The sequence below is a fragment of the Oryctolagus cuniculus genome, chromosome 11, assembly GCF_964237555.1.
Source record: "Oryctolagus cuniculus chromosome 11, mOryCun1.1, whole genome shotgun sequence".
Classification (NCBI taxonomy): Eukaryota; Metazoa; Chordata; class Mammalia; order Lagomorpha; family Leporidae; genus Oryctolagus; species Oryctolagus cuniculus.
In genome coordinates this window covers 6,861,438-6,882,496 of record NC_091442.1, presented here as the reverse complement: position 1 = coordinate 6,882,496, position 21,059 = coordinate 6,861,438, and the positions used below count along the sequence as shown (strand labels likewise).

At 48.5% G+C, this 21,059-nt stretch overlaps 1 protein-coding gene across 4 annotated transcripts in view; it reads left to right on the top strand.

Annotated features, from left to right (window-relative positions):
• DOK5 (docking protein 5) overlaps positions 1-13,418 on the top strand; it is a 159,778-nt gene extending 146,360 nt beyond the window's left edge. For all 4 annotated transcript variants that reach the window (XM_008274150.4, XM_070051663.1, XM_008274151.4 and 1 more), the window contains exons 7-8: positions 5,793-5,913; positions 12,963-13,418. In XM_008274150.4, coding sequence (XP_008272372.1) covers positions 5,793-5,913; positions 12,963-13,027 — 186 coding nt within the window. In that variant the 3' untranslated portion in view covers positions 13,028-13,418. The remainder of the gene's footprint in view (positions 1-5,792; positions 5,914-12,962) is intronic.
• Positions 13,419-21,059: the final 7,641 nt, after the last annotated feature.

Genomic DNA, 21,059 nt, shown 5'->3' with positions numbered 1-21,059 from the left:
CAGGTGTTCCTTCAGATAGATGTTCCCCTTAGATGTTCCTGGTGCATGTTGTCTCTCTCCTCCTTTATAGTCCTCTTCCGCCAATCCCAACTCGGCTGCCCACACGCCAAGTACGCTGCTCTCCTCCAATCAGGAGCAGGATCAGCTCCTGGAGGTCATCACTCAAGTTGGCAAGAGGCAGTTGCGTAGAAGCTGTTTCCTCCTCTCCCAGCGCCATATTGTGGGAGAGCAGATGCATAGAATAAGTCTTAATTCCAGTAACTTAGTCTAGTCCGAGTTGCTCCCCACAGCAAAACACGGTACTCTGCAGTGCAAACAGCTGGAGTCCAGAGAAGGGCTGTGTAGTGCAGCGCTGTGGCCGAGCCCTGCCGTGGCTCCCACTCCTGTCCCAGGCTCTTAAAAGATGAGCTCTGGCAGCAAGTAGTGTCAGCCCACTGCCTGTGAAGAACAAAAATCAACCCTGCGTCAACAGCACTGGGGACAGGGGCACAGCAATCGGTTTTCTTTTCCAACGAACAAGCTATGCAGAGTGGGCTGGTCATTAGAATTATTTTCTCTCCCAAGAGGGTTGATCTGATTTTCTCATCATTATGAGGTGGGACCTTGTCATGAGCCTCCTGTTCACTGTGAATATTAGGGGATTTTAAGAGGGCTCTTATCGTACTGTTGAGACTATGCTAACAAGGTTTCCCCTCAGGTCTCCCTTTAAATGTTACCTCCCCCTGGAACCATTTGGCCAGAAGTAGCCACCCAGTGATTCATCGTGTCATTTCAGTTTTTAAAAAAATTGTGGATGTATTTGAGAGGAAGAGAGACAAATAGTGCTATCTCCCAGCCACTCATTCACTTCCCCAAATACCCACAATGACAAGGAGCAGGTTGACTGGAAGCCAGGAGCTGGAACTCAATCCAGAGCAAAGCCAGATCTGAACTCAGCACTCAGATATGGGATGTGGACATCCCTAATCCTGACGTCATGCTTTTTAAAATAATCTGCGAAACACGTAATAGTCAGCCAAGCACTGATCTGCTTTTTCCCTCCAGGGATTTGCCTATCTGAAGCATTTCAGATCGACAGAATAGTATAATATATGGTCTTTGGTAGCTGGCTTTTCCATCTAACACCAAGTTTTCAGGCTCATATATATGGTACTATGTATCAAAGTTTCACTCCTTTTTGTTAATTTGTGTTTACTTTCATTGTCATTCTCAATGCCACCAGAAAACAGACAATGCAGTGCAAACAGCTCAGGTGGAGCAGAGCTCAGATTGTAGCTTAGACTGTAGCTTAGACTAGTTCAGACTGTAGCTTAGGCTGTAGCTCAGACTGTAGCTCAGACTGTAGCTGGGATCTCCTGGCCCACTGTCGGCTCCACTTGCCTGGCAGCAAGGTGCTTTTTGTCTGTTCAGACCCGGATCAAGTATGTAGGTTGATGGATTTCTCTGAGATTTCTCTGAGATATCAAGTCTCTGGGCAGCAGCAGAACTCACGTAGGCTGGGTTAGGAAGAGACCTGCATGTATCCCGGCTGTTTAGTGGGAAGGTGGAGTCATCTCTTAGACTTTCCTGAAGCCTGGTCTTAGTGGGATCTTAGGTGACACTGCTGACAGAGGGAACAAGTGTATAGAGTCACAGCCCTCTGCTGTAGGACTGTCCTGAATGGTTGTACATCTGTGCACAAGCGTATCTTCCTGAGTCCTTGTGTTTCTCACTTGAGTAGCAAAGGAGAGTGGAACCAGCATCTTATTACCATGTCCCCCCACGGCCAGCGATGGCTGTGTTCATTATCCTGGACTGAAGTTTCAGCAAGCATTCAGCCTTGGGTGAACAGTGCTTCTGATTTGCTAGGTGGCCTAGGATTCCCGGTTCGTTAACTCAGGAGACTGGGCAGATGCCCCTGTGGTCCCTCCAACTCCCACAGCCCATGATCCTGTTAAATTTCCCTGACATCTGCAGGCAAGCAATACAGATGGTTTGTGAGTTTTGTTGTTGTTGTTAGTATTTTTTTTTGAAAGAGTTATAGAGAGGCAAAGGCAGAGAAAGAGAGAGGGGTCTTCCATCTTTTAGTTCACTCCCCAAATGGCCACAACAACCAGAGCTTGGCCAATTTGAACACAGAAGCCAGGAGCTTCCTCCCGGTCTCCCATGTGGGTGCAGGGACCCAAGCACCTGGGCCATCTTCTACTGCTCTCCTAGCAGAGAGCTGGATCGGAAGTGGAGCAGCCGGGTCTCGAATCAGTGTCCATATGGGATGCCGGCACTGCAGGTGGTGGCTTTACCCTTTACGCCACAGCCCCGGCCCCAGTTGTTAGTGTTCTTTACAGAATTCAAGGACATAGGCTGGTAGGGTATTGCTGTGGGTCTGAAATCATATGCAGGCACTTTAGGAAGACAGTTTGCTTCTGTTCCCACTGAGCTCAGGGACATGCCTGAGGATTCCTCACCACACTGACGCTGTGCCTGTCCGTAAGTGCTTTTTCCTAGGCTAGGGAAGCCCACGTTCTCAGGACTGAAGTTGTCACCTTCGGCTGGAAGGGACAAGTCCTTGATAAGCTCCTGCCAGGCAGGGCCCTGTCCAAGAGCAGTGCCCATGGGTCTGAGGGTCCCTCTCACTATGGCTGTGTGCCCAGCCCTGTGCTGCCAGCTCACCTGTGGCTCATGTGGCGATGTGGCCACTGGTACTGGCCTTTGCCTCTGCCTGTGTCACCTGGATTTCCTCAAACCAACATTTCCAGCCAAGCATTTTCCTGCACTTTTTGGTAACCTCGAGTTAGCCTCCTGCCTCACGGGGCTCCAGCCTACCCAGCAAAGGGACGGTGACTGTGGTTGTAGATGGGCATCCGTGTTGAGTGGGCTTCCCGCAACCTGACTTTCCGCACAGCTGTGTCCATGGGAGGGTTTTCAGGAACGGCAGTGTCATGTTAGAGCCAAAGTCCCCAGACTTTACAATCCTGTTTGCATTTTTACTGCTTAAGGTGGAAATATTGTATTTATTGTAACAAAAAAATCAAACTAGGTGAAAGTGTTTGATTGTTTTAATTCCAGGTAGGCTCTCTGCTGCTGCAGCTTCCCCAGTTGTAGCCTCTGCCCAGTGGGTGCTTCCGCTGGTGCTGTCCAGAGCACTGCGCACTTCTGCCCTGTTGCTCCTATCAGGGACGAGTGCGGCTCACAGAGATAGATACTGGGACAGTCTCCCCCGCTTGATTCCACCCAACGACGTCCCAAGTCTTCTCCAGGACTCTTCTCTCAGACCCTGAGCCAACCGAAGGCTTTTCTTGTCATTTTTCTCCAAAGGCAATTAAAATGCTGCTTTCGTAAATTAGATAGTCTTTCAAGGATTCAGGAGGAAATGAGAGCCAGGCTTTGTACTGTTCGCTGCAAAACACGGCGCTGGTGTCAGTTCACTCTCTCCCTAAATAAGCCTTCTAAAAATACAACCAAATCATGCCGCACTGCCTTCCTGTATTTTGCAAGTGGTGAATAATTTGAAGTGACTGCCATTCCCCAAGTGTCTTTCTTATATTGACTTTTTATTGTATTACATCTAATCTCTTCATATTAAGAAAATCAAATAACCCGTACCTTAAACCTGGTTCTCTTCTTCCCTTAATTTTCTTGCATTCATGTAAATGAGGTTGAATGTCACCTGAAGCCACCAGCAAATGCCCTTCTGCCCTCCGTCCTTCCTCTGCCTCCCTCTCTCTTTCCTCCCTCCCTCCTTCCTCCCTTCCTTTCTCTATTTCTCTCTCTTTCACCCATAAAAATAGCTACAGAATTTCTCTACTTAGTGATTGACTTTTTGACTAGTTAATCTAAGAGGACACTTTTAGAAACAAGAAAACAGTCCTGATGCAGCCTAGTGTTTAATTCCATCTTGGTCATGTTTTGGTCACTTTGCTGTTTTGACAGGGACGGCAATTCAGCAATAGTGAATGTAACACATGTAGATGAAATGACCTTTGTGGTGATTTGCTTTAATCTTAATCTTTTGTCCAAGTTTTTTTCTTTTTAGTATTTATTTATTTATTTATTTGAGAAGCAGAGTTAGATAGGGAGAGATGGAAAGAAAGATCTTCCATCCACTCCCCAAATGGCCGCAATGGCCGGAGCTGGGCCAATCGGAAGCCAGGAGCCAGGAGCTTCTTCTGGATCTCCCACACAGGTGCAAGGACCCAGGCACTTGGGCCATCCGTATGGGATGCTGGCATCACAGATGGAGGCTTTACCTGCTACGCTACAGCACCGGCCCCTTTGTTCAAGTCAACTCTCCTCAATCTGCCCCTGTGTTTTGTTCTCTGGCGTATGAAGCTGCATATTATTTTGGTTTTAGTGAGCTATGTACAGAGAGTATGCCTTAAGCTGCCAGGTTGACAACATGTGTAGCAGGAGGAATTTCTTAAAAAAAAAAAAGTTCTTTATATGAGCATTGCAATTTGTAGCCATCATCACCATCTCCATTTTTGTCCTTTCCTTATTTTGTGCTAGACAAGATGAAGTAGGCATCAAGTACTGCCACAATCCAAATGGGTAGGCGTTGAACGCAACTGTTTTCCATGCGAGCAGCTAAAATGGCATTGTGCTGGGGCTGGTTTCTGCATCCCACTGGGTTTCCTTCACAGCAGGAGGTGGAACTGCTTCCTTTCTGTTGGTGTCAGTCTTCCATCCTTGGGTTATCCTGTGCAATTAACCAGGCCTCGATTGAGGGATACTTCAGTTAGCTCATTTTCGCTCATTGCAAATTACATCCCAGTGAAAATCTTGTACAAATCTATATATTTGTGAGTGCATTTCAGAAGACTGAGGGGCATGACTTGATATTCAAGTGTCCAGGAAATCAAATGTTGCCAATAGTCACTTCTTGTGCAATGGCACAGTAAAACCATGGCACAACAATGGCTGAGACTGGGCTCAGAGGACAGGGCACTGCAGGGCTGCTCACCCGGCCCTCCCATGCTTACCACTTCCTCATTTTCCTCTTCCTTTTATTCTACCCATCCAGTCCATCCTCCAGGGGTGTGAGATGTCACTGGGTCTGGCCCTGCTGGGGCAACCACAGGTGGGACTCAAAATTCAGTAACTGTAGCAGGCTCATTTTTAAGTTGATCGTTTTGTAAGGTCTGTGAATGATGTTATAAATATCCAAATTGGTGAAAAAGAAATAACGGCTCATATAATGGAAAGGTCTGGGGCTGCCCTCTGGTTTCAGGTGGGATCCAGGTCTCAGGGGAGCTGGTGAGAGCCTCCCTCTGCTTTCCTGGTCATCCTCTTCCGAGTGGCGTCCAACCACTGTCGCCTTCTCCGAGACAGACTGCCATCGTGTCTGCTGTGTGCCCAGTGACCACTCACAATGCTCATTGATTCTGTTGAGCAAGTATTTCTTGCACACCTACTATGCACCAGTGAGTTTTCTATACCCTGGAGATAGCGCGATGAACATAACAGGCCCTGGACTTAAGTTGCCTCCAGCAATTTTCTCTTCCACGAAGTCTTAGAAAGGGTCTCAGGGACTGAGTCTTGTTGGCCTGGCTTGAGTCACCATCCCAACCCTGGCTACTGTGGTGAGCTCTGCCACCACGGCGAGAGGCATGGAGCCGAATAGAAGTTTGTCAAAGGAAACTCAGTGCATGTTGCCAGTGGGCGGTAGAATGGAGTTCGTTCCAGCCATCACCACTGGAAATGTGTCTGGATTTGGGGGCAGGCCAGCTCCTTGCTGCTCCGCCGCCCTGCTCTCCCGGCGGCTCCCCGGTCAGTCTCAGAGCAGCGTTGCTTATGCACCTCTCTTCCCTTTGCAGCTCCAGATGAAGATGAGTGAGCGAGCCGCCTCCCTGAGCACCATGGTGCCCCTGCCTCGCAGCGCCTACTGGCAGCACATCACCCGGCAGCACAGCACCGGGCAGCTCTACCGCCTGCAAGGTAAGCGCCGCCCACTGGGCGGCAGCTCTGGGGGCGGGGCTCAGCTCAAACTGCTGTTGCACATCTTGCTGGCCAGCCCCCTGCTCCAGAGGCTCGACTCCCATCAAGGCGTCAGGACACGGGACACTTCATCTCTAGAGCCTGATTCTCAGATATTTTCGCCCACCACCATGTCTTGGGGGGAGTTGTTTGCAAGGTAGGCTCTTGGGCCCTTCTTTGCTGACATCCTGGGTCCTGGGGTGTAGCAGTGTATACTTGTAGCAAACCCTAGACAGGGTCAAGGCAAGGGTATATACAGTTTATAAATCAGTAACTAATAAATCACTCACCTTGTGTGGAGAATCCTTGGTGAACACTGAGCAGATGGGGTGCAGGATCCCTGGCCTTGAGAGAGTATGCATGGGCTGCACCTGCTCTTTGCAAGCAGATCTTTGCTGAATAAACAAAAGCAAGAATGCAGGAGTGATCACAGAAAACAGTGCTACTCTGCCGGGTCACACCAGCTTCCTTTCAGTCCTTTGTTTTGGTTCTCTATTCCCCAATGCTGTGCCCTTTCCCCTGGGCTAGTTATCTCCTGCCCACCTGGGGTCTCCCCTCCAGAGCCCCCTGGCTGCGGGCCACCTTTCACTTTATGATAACTAGGGTGGCATTGATCACTTGATCACTGCCCTTGTGCGGGGAAGCTGGTGACGCTCCCTCCTGCCTGGCCCCTCTCTGCCTTTATCTCATGCTTAATTATGTGGCTGCTGACTTGTGTCTGGCTCTTCCAGGAAGCAACGCTGTTCAGGAGGGCAGGAGAGCTGTGGCCCTTTTTACCCATGTCACCCTCCCGCCCCTCGCATGGAGAAGTCATTCCATTAGCATTCGTTGAGAGCGTGTTACGTTAAGACGGTGTCAGTGGTATTTATCTCTAGTCTATCTGACTCCGTGCTCTGTTCACTGAGAGCCTGGCACACAGCAGACGCTGCACAAATAGATCCCCAGTGCCCGTCTGAGTGGCTGAGTAGCTGGCTGAATTGATGAGGGGTGGACAAAGACTTTCCCTCCCAAGACAGCTGCAGAGTTGGGCTGGATCAGGTTGTCGTGAATACCACTTATTCCCCTTTCAAATTGGAAAATCTTGTAATTTTTGCGATATCATTTTTTGCCATATACATGTGACTGAGATTATTGCTAATAATTACTGCTGGTAGCAATAGGTATATAACATATACCCAGTACTTAAACCATTTTCAATTTTATTTAGTCTCTTTTATTTAAATGTCTTTTTTAAAATAAAAATATATTTTACTTCCTCTACTATAACTACTGGTTATACTTTTAAAATAAACTATAAGATAAATAATAATTATGGAAAGTAAAAGATGCTTACACACTACCTACCTAACATTATCTTCCTTATCAAGGGTGGTTATTTGCATAACCAGAACCTGGGAAAATGAGTTCATTCACTCCTAGAAACCAAAAGAAATTGGGAAAATCACGTGCCCGGGTTACTCTGTGTGCCTGTGACGCAGGCTTGTTTTGCTGGTGTTCGTGCGTTGTAATTCTTCCAGCCAGTTCACTACTGTGTGTGATAGAGTCCAGGCTGGCTTTTCTTGGCAGAGCTGGAGGTTAATCTTGGAAATCACACAGACCCTTCCCGGGGACGTCGTCAAACTGATTGGAGAAATGGTCAGCTCCTCCCCAAATTTAGTCCTAGAATGCCCCCTGCTGGTTGATTGTGAAATCATCACTTTATCACTGCGGTTGTGATCCGGCCACTTGGATGAATCTCCCTTCATGGCCTCTCCCGATGCCTTTTCCAGTTTTCATAGAAATTGTCTTCTACAGCAAGGCAGGTCTGCAGGCTGCACCTGAGGGAGGTTTATCATGAAAATTTGAAGAACTAATGAAAGTGAAGCGTTCAGGGAGTTTATATTGAACACTGCACCAGACCTAGGATTCTTTTAGGAGGACATGGATAAAACAACAGGAGTGGTGTCTCCTGATGTTCTGTGGCGTTCTAGCCCTGGTAGAGAGCTCCCCTGCCCTCAGAAAACATATCGTGTCAAGCAGGTTTGGGGAAAGTGGTACATGTTTATTTCTCTTCTTAGAGTGCCAGGCTGCAAATCGGTGCTTTCAAGGCTCTGAGACGTCCTCTAGTAGAGAGTGCATCATTAGAAACAAAGCCTTTCTCTCCTTTGCTTATAGAAGCAACAGTAACCCACCGCCGGAAAAGTGCTGAGGCCCCTGATTTGTTCCTTCCAAGAGAGGCGGGACCTCTCCAGTGAGTGTCTGTTACAAAGTTACTCTTTTGGAGGCAGGTGTTCAGTGCAGTGGTGTAGACACTGCTTGGGACGCACATTCCATATAGGAGGGTCTGGGTTTGGGTCCCAGCTCCACTCCCGATTCCAGCTTCCTGCTAATGTGCACCCTGGGAGGCAGCAGGTGATGGTTCAAGTGCTTGGTCACCAGCACCCATGTGGGAGACCTGGATTGAGTTGCTGGCTCTTGCCTTTGGCCTATTCTAGCCCTGCTGTTGCAAGCATTTGAGGAGTGATAGATGGATGATATCTTTTTCTCCACTTTCTCTTCTCTGTCTCTCTCCCTTTCAGATAAATAAAAATAATTTAAAATTTTTAATATCAAATATTTAGAAGCTACTTTCAGAGGACATATTGTGCACTAGGCTTTGCATAGAAACCTAGATACATAATCCATGTGCATCTCAATACTGCTCCTGATAGAGTATTTTATGCTTATTTTCACTAAGAATCCAAGAATTTGAAGGGCTGGTGATGTGTATTTGACACATATCTTCTAAGGAGTTAAGATGTTAAGCTTTTATCCATTTTCCTTCATCCACCCACTCATTCATTTTCTTGGCAAAGAAATGTTTATGCCATGCATGCTGGTGAGTGACAGGCGTACACAAGGCTTGGAGACAGGCATGTATTCCCTTCTGGGTCTTCTGACCCAAGGGGAGTCACAGTAATTAAGAAAACCTATTTAATTTCAAGTCTGTACATGTAACAGTGGAGGTGAAATTGTTGTGGAGGCCGATGTCGGTTCTAGGGAAATAATGAGAAAGGGGCTTCATTACATGTGGGCACTGGAAGCCTCAGCATTTACCCTAAGACGTTAAGTCTAGAAAAGGCAGCCATAGAGAGAGTGGAGGAGAAACATTCTCCACAGAGAGATCAGCAAGTGCAAAGATCCAGGCATTCAAAGAGCAGAACAGAGGCTGCATGGCTGGTGCGCACAGGGTGTGATGAGGTGGCTGGGGTGATGGTCCCAGGTGCTTAAGATTTCCTTGTTAGGAGTGTGATGGAAAGAAGGACCAAGGTGTGACAGTGTCAGATTTTATGCATATTTGAGTGCAAGCAACTGCCAGCCCTGAGGCCAGCGCACACAAGCTCGGAGTGTGGTCTCAGCACAGTGCTCCCCTCGGACTCATGTCCTTCTCTCCGTTACCATTGTGGGAATCTCCGCCTTGTGCACAAGATGCTCCATTGCTACACTGTTGCTGCTGGCACTGCTTGGGCGGATAGCATCACTTGTAACAAAAAAATCAAGCCAAAAATAGGCACCCTGTGACCAAACAGCTAGGAAACCGAGGGGGGGGGGGGTCCTAGGTGTGCGTGTCTCTGTGCCAGGCATGTGCCACATTGCCTTGCTTGGTTCTGCTGGCGAGAGTAGGACAGTCCTCTCTATTGCAATGAAGCAAGAACCTGAGGCCTTTGCGGGTCAACGCTTGCCCAAGGACACCAGACCAGCGGGCAGAGGAAGTGGCAGTGTTGTGACTCCTGGCCTGGAGCTCTTTCTTCCAGCAGAGGAGCTCATGCATGGGAGGAAATCCCTGGTGCCGAAATGCCTAGACGTCAGCCTGTGCGCCTCCAGTGTTTGCTTCAAGGATGATGGATTCTGGGAGCAGGTGGCTACTTGGAAGTTACTAACATTACTTTTGAAAGATTAATTCCAAGGTGGTCACATATATTGTGTGTGCAGCAGCCAAGATTAAGAAGTGAGGACATATGGCGTGTGTGTGTGTGTGTGTGTGTGTGTGACAGGTCAGCCAGGGTCCCAAGCTCACAGGTCCACAGGGGCTGGGCAAGGCATGAACAAGAAGGAGGTCGGGACTGGAGTGGCCTGGGGCCTCGTGAGTGTGGGAGAGGCACAGGTCCTCGGCCGACGGTGCCCTGCAGCCACCTCTAGCCAGCCAGGTGGTGGCAGAATATGGGGCCAGTATGTCTTGCAGTTTTGCTAAGAGAACAGAGAAACTGATACCTATGTGGGAAGTTTGCAGCAATGTAAACAGTGACCTGAGAGCCTGGATGTTGGGGGAACCTGTGTAGTCCAGAGAATGTCTGGGCCCACATGGGGTCACGGCCATACCAGCTTGTGAGCTTCATGTGCACCGCAAGTCCGTGCCGGGAAAGTCCTTCCATCCCTGCCCTTCCTTCAGCAAAACACAGCAGTCAAACCGAGCTCGAACGAGGCGCCAGCCACTGTGCTGGAAGCCGTTTTCCCCTGACTGAACCCGCGTGGATGCAGTCACTTTGCTTGCGAACTCATAGAGTTTAAGGAGCTACCGTTGCAGGTGCAGGCGAGGGCTGTGCACTTGACTGAGGTTTGGATTTTGCATCAACACTATTGTGCCCTGCCTGCTTCCTGCAGGGCATTTGATCAGACTTTGTTAAAGACAGATGGAGATTTGTACTTACAGTACTGCAACCCATTAAAACCACTTCTCTACACCTGGGTGTAAGGCCTGCAAAATCATTTGGTCTGGCTGCCAAGGCAACCACAGCAGGGACTTGAAATTCAATCCCTAGAGCAGGCTAATTTCTAAGTTGATAATTTTTGTATGGACCATGAATGATGTTATAAATACTCACATGGCCCCTGGAGGTAACAAGGCTCACCATCTCTGCTCTACCACATAGTGTGTGTGTGTGTGTGTGTGTGTGTATGCGTGTGTGCGTGTGTGCGTGTGTGTGTGTGTGTGTGTGTGTGTGTGTTGGAAAGTGAATAGAATGTATCTTCAAACTGGGAGTTTGGAAGAAATGATTTCTCATCATTTGGGAGACTTTACATTGAAGACTTTTCTAATAATAACCACTGCCACTGTGTCCTAGGACCTGTACGACTGGATGAATCCTTTTTATATTCTGGTTTGGATTGGAGGCTTGTGAATCTCCAAACCCAAGTTCCTCTTTTGTTTGCTTCTGTTTGGGGGTTGGGCCCATAGTGGCTTCCAGAAGGCTCCACAGGTCCCAGAGTCCCTTCTGCTTTCTTTGGCTCTCAGCCACATGCTGGGGAGGGCAAAGCAAATGTTTACTTCCCAGAGAAGTGGACGATGAGACAGCAGCTGTGTGCTTCCTCACCTGACTTCTTCCAGGAGGTCTCCTGGGACTCTCATGGAGGGTGGGCTATGGCCAGGGCCAACTGAAGTCCCAAGGGCACACCACCAGGGTCCAGAGTTTGAAAGCAGCCTCCTTGTGAACACACGTGGACCAGCACGCAGGCTCCACTTGGCTTCAGTCCTGTCCCCCTGTGTCTTCTGACCGCTTGATTTTTGCATTTGGTTATGAAGGCATGGCGGGATAAAATGCTACGAATAAAACCAGGCACAGCCGAGGACAGCTGCCTTGGTCACCCAGTCCTGTTTGATCTCCCTACCAGAAGTAGGTCCTGGATAATGCAACCACTATCTCAGCCAGCAGATGGCAGTCAAACCGCTTGGTTTTTTACAGTCAAGGGAGTAGGTCTACAAAACTGGCCAGCTGTGCTTCTGGGCAGTCCAGTCTGCTGTTTTCCTGAATAAAGTTTTATTGGAACATCCATGCCCACTCACCACATATCACTCATGCTGCCTTATGCAGGCCAGGCACTTTATAGAAAACGTTTGCTAACCCCTGTGTCGCGCCATAACAGAGGTGGATAGTGCCTTGTTTGCCGTCTCCGTGGCTTTCTTGATGTTGCTTGATTTGGGAGCTAAACCTGAAATAATAAATGCCAAATGGGTTTTGTTAAGTCCTTCTTGGGATGGGTTAAAGCACTGATGCCGCATCTTGTCTCAGAGCGCTGATTCAAGTGCAGGCTCCTCCCCTCCCCAGCCAGCTCCCCGCTAGTGCACCTGTGAGACAGCAGCAGATGACCCAAGTGCTCAGTCCCTGCTGCTCACGTGGGAGACCCAGATGGAGCTCCTGGCTCCTGACTTTGACCTGGCCCAGTCTTGGCTGTTGCAGGCTTTTGGGGAGTGAATCAGTGGATAGACGCTCGCTCCTCTCTCTCTCTCGATCTCTCTCTCATCTGTCTCTCTCATTCTCTCTGCCTTATAATTATGCAAAGTTAAAAGACAATCCTTCTTTATAGATACAACAAGATGGTTCAAGTGTAAGCATAACAAGTATCTTATTGCTGATCAGTTTTCCAGAGTGTCCAGACCATGAGCTAGCTCCTCTATTCCTGTGTGCGTGTGTGTGTGTGTGTTTAGAGAGAGAGAGAGAGAGAGGTAGAGACAGAGAGAGGTCTTCCATCCGCTGGTTCACTCCCTAACTGGCCGCAATGGCTGGGGCTGTGCCGATTCCAAGCCAGGAGCCAGGAGTTTCTTCCAGGTCTCCAACGTGGGTGCAGGGGCCCAAGGACTTGGGACATCTTCTACTGCTTCCCCAGGCCATAGCAGAGAGCTGGATCAGAAGTGGAGCAGCTGGTACTCGAACCAGCACCCATATGGGATGCCAGCACTGCAGGCAACAGTTTTACCCGCTATGCCACAGCACTGGCCCCATAGTCCTGTGTTATAGTTTCATTTCCCTCAACACCCTGGGCGTAGGGGTTGATGCAGGGAAAAACAACTGCTAATGGACTGACCATAGCTTAGTGTAAGACCCCCTGAAAATGCCATGTGAATCATGTAATCTGTCAAGACTCCTGCCTAGCTCTGTGAGTGGCCTTGGGGAAGAAAACCCCGTCATGAGTATGTGAGTTATTCATGTTACTGGCTAATTTGATCGTGGGCTTTTCTGGAACTAACTGTTGCCTTTCCGTTCCTTTTGGAAAAGATGTCACCAGCCCTCTGAAGCTGCACAGAACAGAGACTTTTCCCACCTACCGATCCGAGCACTGACAGCGACGACCAAGAATCGCCCGCTCACTTGGGATGAGATGAGTCAGCCACGCTGGAGGTCGCAGAGTGATGGCAAAGGACGCCACGACCAAGAGAAACAGCATAAAGTCCGGGCTAGTTGTGCGGTCCTCGGGAAACTCTGCAATACAATCAATTTTTTTTTAAGTCTTAGCGTAATTCAAACATGCTCTATAGGTATCGACTTTTCGTTCGTCTTTTACAGCTGGGCAGAGAGAAGTCAATCCCACCAAATGATTTTCTATTGTAGATACCATGTCCCCCTGCGCTGCTCTGAATCTGTCCTTTTGTGGATTCTTGTGATTTTCCTTCTGAGTGTTTCAATTGTACCACAGTCAGTACTGACAATAAAATGGCTCTTAATTATTGGTTATTTGTTTATACCCTGTTCCTGCCGGCTATTAGTCCTGTGGTTCTGGTTAACTCCTGGAAATCATCTTTGATTAGACTGTCAATTACCTAATCAGTGCCGTGACTCGCTCTCACCAGCTCTGCTCACAAGCATCCCTTCCAAGGAGCCCTCAGGACTGCTCCCTGGGTTTCAGCTTCTCTCTCGTCCGCTGTCCTCATCCTCTGCTTCTTCATCCCCACCCCCTTTTCAAAGCCCTTATTCCGTTTGGCGAAACTTCTAAAGACATTTCAAAATCGAACGCCATTCTTTGGCGCCATGGTCTTTGGATTCTGACACTATGGATTTCGCTGAGTCCTCTGCGTCTCAGAAGTGAGGGAAACATTCCCCCAGGAGTTGTGAGCAGGCTTCTGTGTTGTGTTCCACATAAAACCAACCGTTGACATGTTTGCTCACTCATTCATTAAGCCCAGCTGTGATGAACACCGCCTAGTTCCAGGGGCACAAAGGTAAAAAGACACAGAGCGTGTAAAGCCTCCACCTGCACTGCTGGCATCCCATATGGGCACCGGTTCGAGTCCCGGATGCTCCACTTTTGATCCAGCTCTCTGCTGTGGTCTGGGAAAGCAGTGGAAGATGGCCCAAGTTCTTGGCCCCTGCAACCATGTGGGATACCTGGAAGAAGCTCCTGGCTCCTGGCTTCAGATCGGCCCAGCTCTGGCCATTGCAATCATTTGGGGAGTGAACCAGCAGTTGGAAGACCTCTCTCTCTCTGCCTCTGCCTTTATAATTCTGCTTTTCAGATAAATCTTTTTTAAAAAATTTTATTTATTTGAAAGAGTTACACAGAGAGGTAGAGGGAGAGAGAAAGGTCTTCTATCCACTGATTTACTTCCCAAATGGCCACAATGGCTGGAGCTGAGCCGATCCAAAATCAGGAGCCAGGAGCATCCTCTGGGTCTCCCACATGGGTGCATCCTTGGGCCATCTTCCGCTGCTTTCCCAGGCCATAGCAGGGAGCTGGATCGGAAGAGGAGCAGGCAGGACTCGAACCGGTGCCCATATGGGATGCTGGCACTTCAGGCCGGGGCGTTAACCCACTGCACCACAGTGCCAGCCCCCAGATAAAAAATTCTTAAAAAAAAAAAAAAAAGACACAGACCCTGTTGGCTGGGACCCTAATTCCGGAGGAGGATGGACAAGGGAAGAGTCACAATGACAATACCGAGTGGCACCTGCTGAATGGCTCTGGTGGCCCTGGACAAGTTTCTAAAGGGACAGTCACTTGTTCCCCAGGCCTCACCAGGGGAGTGCAGATGAGCATTGAGTCTTGTAGGCACCCGAGGGTGTGCAGGGCGTGTGTCAGTCTTACTCATTGCCGTCGCAGTAGGGGTACCAGATAAAACACAGGATCCCAATTAAACTTGAATTCCAGATAAACAGGAAAATGGTATCCTATATTTTCTCTTTCCTTTTTTCGCTAAGCCCTAAGAAAGCGTCATGTAAAGGGGTTCATTTCATTTGTGTTCCTTCCAAAATGTACATAAGGGGAGGGCGTTGTGGCACAGCAGGTCAAGGTGCCACTCTCGACACCACATCCTATATCAGAGTGCGACCTTCAAGTCCTGGATCCTCTAGTTCTGACCCGGTTCCTGCTAATGGGCCTGGATGGCAGCAGATGATGGCTGCAGTGCTACCGCATGAAGACTTGAATTCTTGACTCCTGAGTGCAGCCTGGCTCAGCCCCAACTGTCGTAGGCATTTGGAGAGTGAATCAGCAGATGGAAGAGCTCTCTCTCTCTCTGCCTTTCAAATAAATAAAAATAAATAAATATTTTACATCATGGAATCCTAATGTATTTAGCCCAGTTGAAATCCAGGTTTGCTGAGTTAATTCCCTGGGCTCTGGGATTCCACGGACACTGCTGGTCAAGATGTCCTTTCACAGGGGTTGAGAGCCATTGGGGAAAGGAGGATTGGATTCAGCTAACAATTAATTAGGGGTTCAGGCATGTTTTCATGGCCTGGTGCTCATGGCTTCACCGGCACGGGTCGGCTCTCCCTGCGTTCCCCGTGGCTATGTCTCACCACACGTTAGCTCCTCGTGCTCGCTCAGGGGCACCCATTTCCATCTTGAGAAATTCGCTTTGCCAGGCACACGTGAGAATTTCCTCACTGTTCGTTCCTGACTGGGTCTGGTTCTTTATTTTCTTTCTCTTCTAAGACTGTCTCGTAAGAGATTCTCTGATTCCCAGAGCCTTGGCGGCCACCAGGGGGATTAAGTTGAAGAAGTAGATAAAGGAAATGGAATTAAAGAAATAATTATAATTTTAATGAAGTTAAATTGCTGAAGCAAGTCTCAAGCTAATGAGTGTGCAGAGAGATGTTGCTAGATGCATTTAACTGCTACTGGGAGCCTCCTTTAGGGGTTCAAAGAAAAGAAACATTAGCAGAAAAGGCGTTTTATTAGGTTATCCTAACAGCTTTTATTTATTGTTGAGCACAATTCCAAGTAGTTTAGCTGTATTATTTAATCCCCACAATAGCACCATGGGTAAGTATAATTATCTCCATTTTATGGATGGAAAAACAGCCTCTAGGAGGCTGATGAATTAATACACCCAGGATCTCTTACCTACTGCAAGGCAAATTCACCTTTGAATCCAGACAGCAATCTGATTCCTCAGCCTGCTCTGTAAATCCCTCATAAACAGCAGCTCAGGGCAGAGCGAACTTTTTCTAAAAAGGGTCAGAATGTAAATATTTTAGCCTTTGTTGGTTATATGGCCTCTGGAGGGCCAGAGGGGCCCCACACAATGCCTAAATGGACAGGTATGACATTTCAACAAAGCTTTGCTCAGGAAAACAAGTGGCAGTCTGGGTTCATCCACACTTGATTTTTAAAGCACCTGTCTTGGATAATACAAACCTCAACTACTACATTTGATTAGTTGCAAGCAGAAACCACGGGGAATGGAAACTCTGCCATCTCTTGCCTTCAGTGAAGAGAACGGCAATTTGAGGCAATGTTGAATGTTTTGTTTTTCTAAATCTCTAACCTAAACGATGAACACGTGAATGTGAGGAATGCATAGGTTTTTCTAAGCTGTGGTGGATGTATTGGTACCTGGTTCAGACTAAATAATAAAGCGTTGACGCCACCCCTGGAAGCTGGGTCATGGGATGCTTCTCAGAGTTGATGTTCTGATCTTATACTGGGAGAAGCAACACTGGAGGGGGATTGGAAGGTGAGGTGGAGGACGGGAGAGTCAACGGCGTGTTTTCCTCTCTGTGTGCTCAGCCGGGGTTAGAAAGATGCTTTATCCAGCTTACGGCAGAATCATGCAGCAGTTATTAAAGTGCTCCCCAGAGTAAAACTCCTTGAGTCTCCGAAAGTCACTCATTATTTACCAAGTATTTCAGGTCCTCCCTGGGTATGCCAAGAGCAGTGTCCCTGCTCGTAGCAAGGCTGGCCCTCAGGTTCAAACTGTTTAAGCCAATTGCTCCAGAAACAAAAAGCTGAAGAGAACGCATGTGAGGTCTTCACAAAGTTGATAGAAAACACTTTTTACTAAAACTATACATGGCTTTCAAAATTCTTTGGATGAAAATGTATCTTTAATTCCATCTTTCTATAAGCTCTTTGATATGCCTTGATACATTTCTATAGAGATTTTTCACTATCTCTTTTTGGGACAGTCTTGACTTTTGAGAAGGGGAGTCCTAGACTGACAATTAACCAAGAAAATTCTCTTCCCTTTTGACCCAGAAAAAATTACCTGTTTCCAGACTTCTGTTAAGACAGCTACTTGGTATTTCCCCTTCAGACTGAGAGTTCGAGTTCTGTAGTTGAAATGTTGATGGGGACAGGCTGTGCATCTGCTGATGAATATCAACAATTGGCTGATCGCTGGAGCAATCTACTGAGCTTTGATTCAGCCCTGGCAGGGCCACAGTAACCATTTGCTTGCATCTGTACTAAACAAGGAACCATTGCCCTCACTCTAAGCAGAACTCAGATGACGGGCTCAGGACTCAGCAGATCTCAGGGGGAGCCCATGAAATTGCACATTTGGGCCGGCGCAGCGGCTCACTAGACTAATCCTCCGCCTAGCGGTGCCGGCACACCGGGTTCTAGTCCCGGTCGGGGCGCCGGATTCTGTCCCGGTTGCCCCTCTTCCAGGCCAGCTCTCTGCTGTGGCCCGGGAGTGCAGTGGAGGATGGCCCAAGTGCTTGGGCCCTGCACCCCATGGGAGACCAGGAGAAGCACCTGGCTCCTGCCTTTGGATCCGCGTGGTGTGCAGGCCGCAGCGTGCCGGCCGCGGCAGCCATTGGAGGGTGAACCAACGGCAAAGGAAGACCTTTCTCTCTGTCTCTCTCTCACTGTCCACTCTGTCAAAAAAAAAAAAAAAAAAAAAGAAAGAAACTGCACATTTAATTGGCATCTCTAGGGGATTTCAAAATGCATTTGGTAAGTGGTATAAAATCTCAGTTGAAGAAAACCTTGAGGTTACAGAAATTGAGAGTGCCCATCAGGTAAGTCTCCGCACCTGGAGGCCATCTTCAGCCTCCCATATATGGGACACCTGCAGGAAGCAGTGGGAGAAGACAAGTAGGTTGCTTCCGGTCGTGTAGGATGTCTGACACTCCCGGCTCCGAGACCTGACAATTTTTGATTTTTGGACACAGGTAGGACTGCGATTCTGTGAATCAGCTACACACAGGAAGAGCAGATGGGTTGTCACTGCAGCTCTGCAAGTGAGTGCGCTCCTGGCATTGTGTGTGTGTCTGCGGTATTTTCTTTGTTGCTACAACAACTAATAAGGAGACTCAGTTTGGTTGTCTCTGTTTCTCTGAGATGCTTGAAGTGCAAGGGCTTCCTGCACTGCAATTTTTTTTTTTTTTTTTGTAATAGGAAATAACCAGCTGGGAGCAGCTTGTGAACACAAAGCACAGACCTCGAGAGACAGGAGAAGCCGGAGAACGGCCCCTACTGCTAATGAGTCCGGTGGTGCTGGGCCAGAGTCCAGCTGCTGCTCTCCCGCCCTGTCTCCTCCCCAGGGCACTGCAACACTACCTTTAACATCTTCAGCCTTGGCTAGACTCCTGCTGGGCGCTGTGGCAGACCTCAGCTGCTGCGTTGGGCTCACCTGTTCTGTTCCCATTTGCTTGTGGACATTGGGAACCCTCCCAGCCCTAGGACCTGGGATCCTGGAAGGTTTTTCCATGAGATAGTTACCCTCTCTGGACCCAACTCTGTAGCAAGGCAAAAAAAAAAAAAGGGACCCAGGAAAGTCCTTGATAGTAAGAGCCTCAAGCTTGTCCAAGGGTCAACGCCGCTGTGCTTCCTGCTTCTGTATGATCAGGTTTATTGGTATGTGGCCGTGACTATTGAAGTCTCGCTGATGATTGCTTTTGTGCTGTGGCAGCAGAGGTCAGTTGCTGTCGCAGAGACCATTTGCTGTCTACGCTGGCAGAATCCTCTCTGACACCCTTTGGGGCCAGTTGCTCATCCAGGCTGCAGTCTACTGCATGTGTGTCTTGTTGGTATTTGCTGTGAAATCGGCATGCCCCGTGGGTTGCAAGTTTGAGCTGTTCCCGGAGCAAGGCTCGCTCCTTCCCACTGCAAGCCTCACTGTTTCTGCTGTTGCCTGGAAAACTTCTGGCTTTGTCCACTCTTTCAATAATGATGCTGCTTCCAAGGTCAATTTAAATGCCAAGGGCTCGGAGTGTCTTCCTGAGCTCCCTAGGCCAGTTGAGGCTGCCAGCTATCTACTTCTCAAGTTATGCATGGTGCTTGTAACTGCTGATAATTCCTGTGTGTATGGTGAGAGCCTTCTCCAGGCTTCTGTAAGCTCTTTATGGGCAGGCACTCTCTTTGGCTCAGCACTGTACCCCCAGCACTAAAATTCCTGGTCGAGTTAGCAGGTGCTTCACAATATTCATTTATAAACAAATGGACAGTGAGAGCAGAGAGTGCATTGAGTCATGGTATAGGGTAGTGGGGCTTCTACTGCAGATGAAGAGTGTTTGATAGAACAAAGACATAAACCTCAGCCAGTCTCGCTCATTGCCTAAAAGATAAACGTCGGAAGGTATTCCTTGCTCTTGACTCTCAGTGGATCTCGCAGCCTATTGCCTTCATACCCCACCTTACATTCTTTTCCAAGTTCTCAAGGCCCCGCCCTGTTCCAGAATTCCCTGACCTCTCTTTATTTCAGGAGAGCTAGGGATGGGGGTGGGAGAAGGAGGCAGCAGAAACCAACTGCCAGCATGCACACCCCACCCCCATCCCTAGCTCTCCTGAAATATAAAAAGGTCCAGCCTCTGGGAGTCGGGGTGTGCAGGCAGGCAGTTGGTCAACCACCTCTGCAAATTCACTTTCTCTGCGTAAATTCGGTCTGGCTGTAAATTCCTACACTGCCTCCCCTCTATCCTGTGCCTCTTTTCCTAACCTTAATGCTGTTTCCATTACGGAAACTGCTGGGTGCCTTGGGTAATACTTAACTCCAACTCCGTGAGTTGTCTGCCCTTCCCCCTGACCCTAATTTTAACCTGCAGAACCTAAAACGCTGAGACAGGTAGCGACTTGGTCCCGGGTTTTAGGAGGCAGCTTGCAAATCAGACAGTCTGACTCCAATGTTGACACATTCGTAATGTTTCATTTTCCAGCTGTGTGGGCTATTCCAAGTGTTGGTTCTGTTGCCGAACAACTCCTCAAACTGGCTCTGCTAGCCCAACATGCAGAAAGCCAACCGCTGACATCAGGGTGGTGGACGAAAGGAAGTATTTACTGCAAAATGCAGAGCAAGGAGCCGGGTAGCTGGCACTTAATTCCCTGGCTCCCCAAGGAGTTGGGGGTGAAGGTTCTCAGACTGAAATTGGAGCTGAGAGGTACCCAAGTGCCCAAGCTCCTGGTTGGTCAAAGGAGCTCGTGACCTTCTGTTGATTGGCTGGCGATGCCGTGCTGTTTGGGGAATTTGTGGTGGCCAGGTGGGCTCCAGTTGGTCTGAGGGTTAGGTGGTGCAAGTGACAGTTACATTCTGCCCAGACCTGGAATTCCCAGACACAAACCACCCCAGGGGAGCACCAGTCATGGAGGTTCTAATCTACTGAGAACCTCGTAAGGCCAGCTGGATCACTTGGGCAGGTCAGTGAATTCCTTTTGATAAAGGACAGGCAGGGACACTTTAGGCTAAGGGGCATGGATGGACAAGAGGCCGCGTCCAGCTTTTAAATTACTGGGGTTCAGTTTCAGTTCTAAACAACACTACAGTGAAGTTGGAACAACCCATGGTGCCTTTTCCTGTGATTCCTTCTCTGTTGGCCGAAGGTGGAGAGGGAAATGAAAACCCGCGGGGAGTTCTGTGCTGCCTTCTGTGGCTCTGTTCAGGTGCGTGTGTGAGCTATGGGTTAGCTCTGTAGGTCTGTGCTCCAGCGTATGTATGATGGGTTCTCACATGGACACAGCAGCTGTCGTACAATATAAAGGTTGATGGTAAATTCTGTGCCCGTGACTAAATCCTAATTCTTCACTAACAATGACATTAAACAACAAATTTTAAAAAATGCAATGACATGGGAGAAAGAAGAAAAACACTTTGCACTTTACTTCCCTTTTATAGGGTGCTTTTTCCTAATTTTTGGACAAGGAGCCCTCGTCTG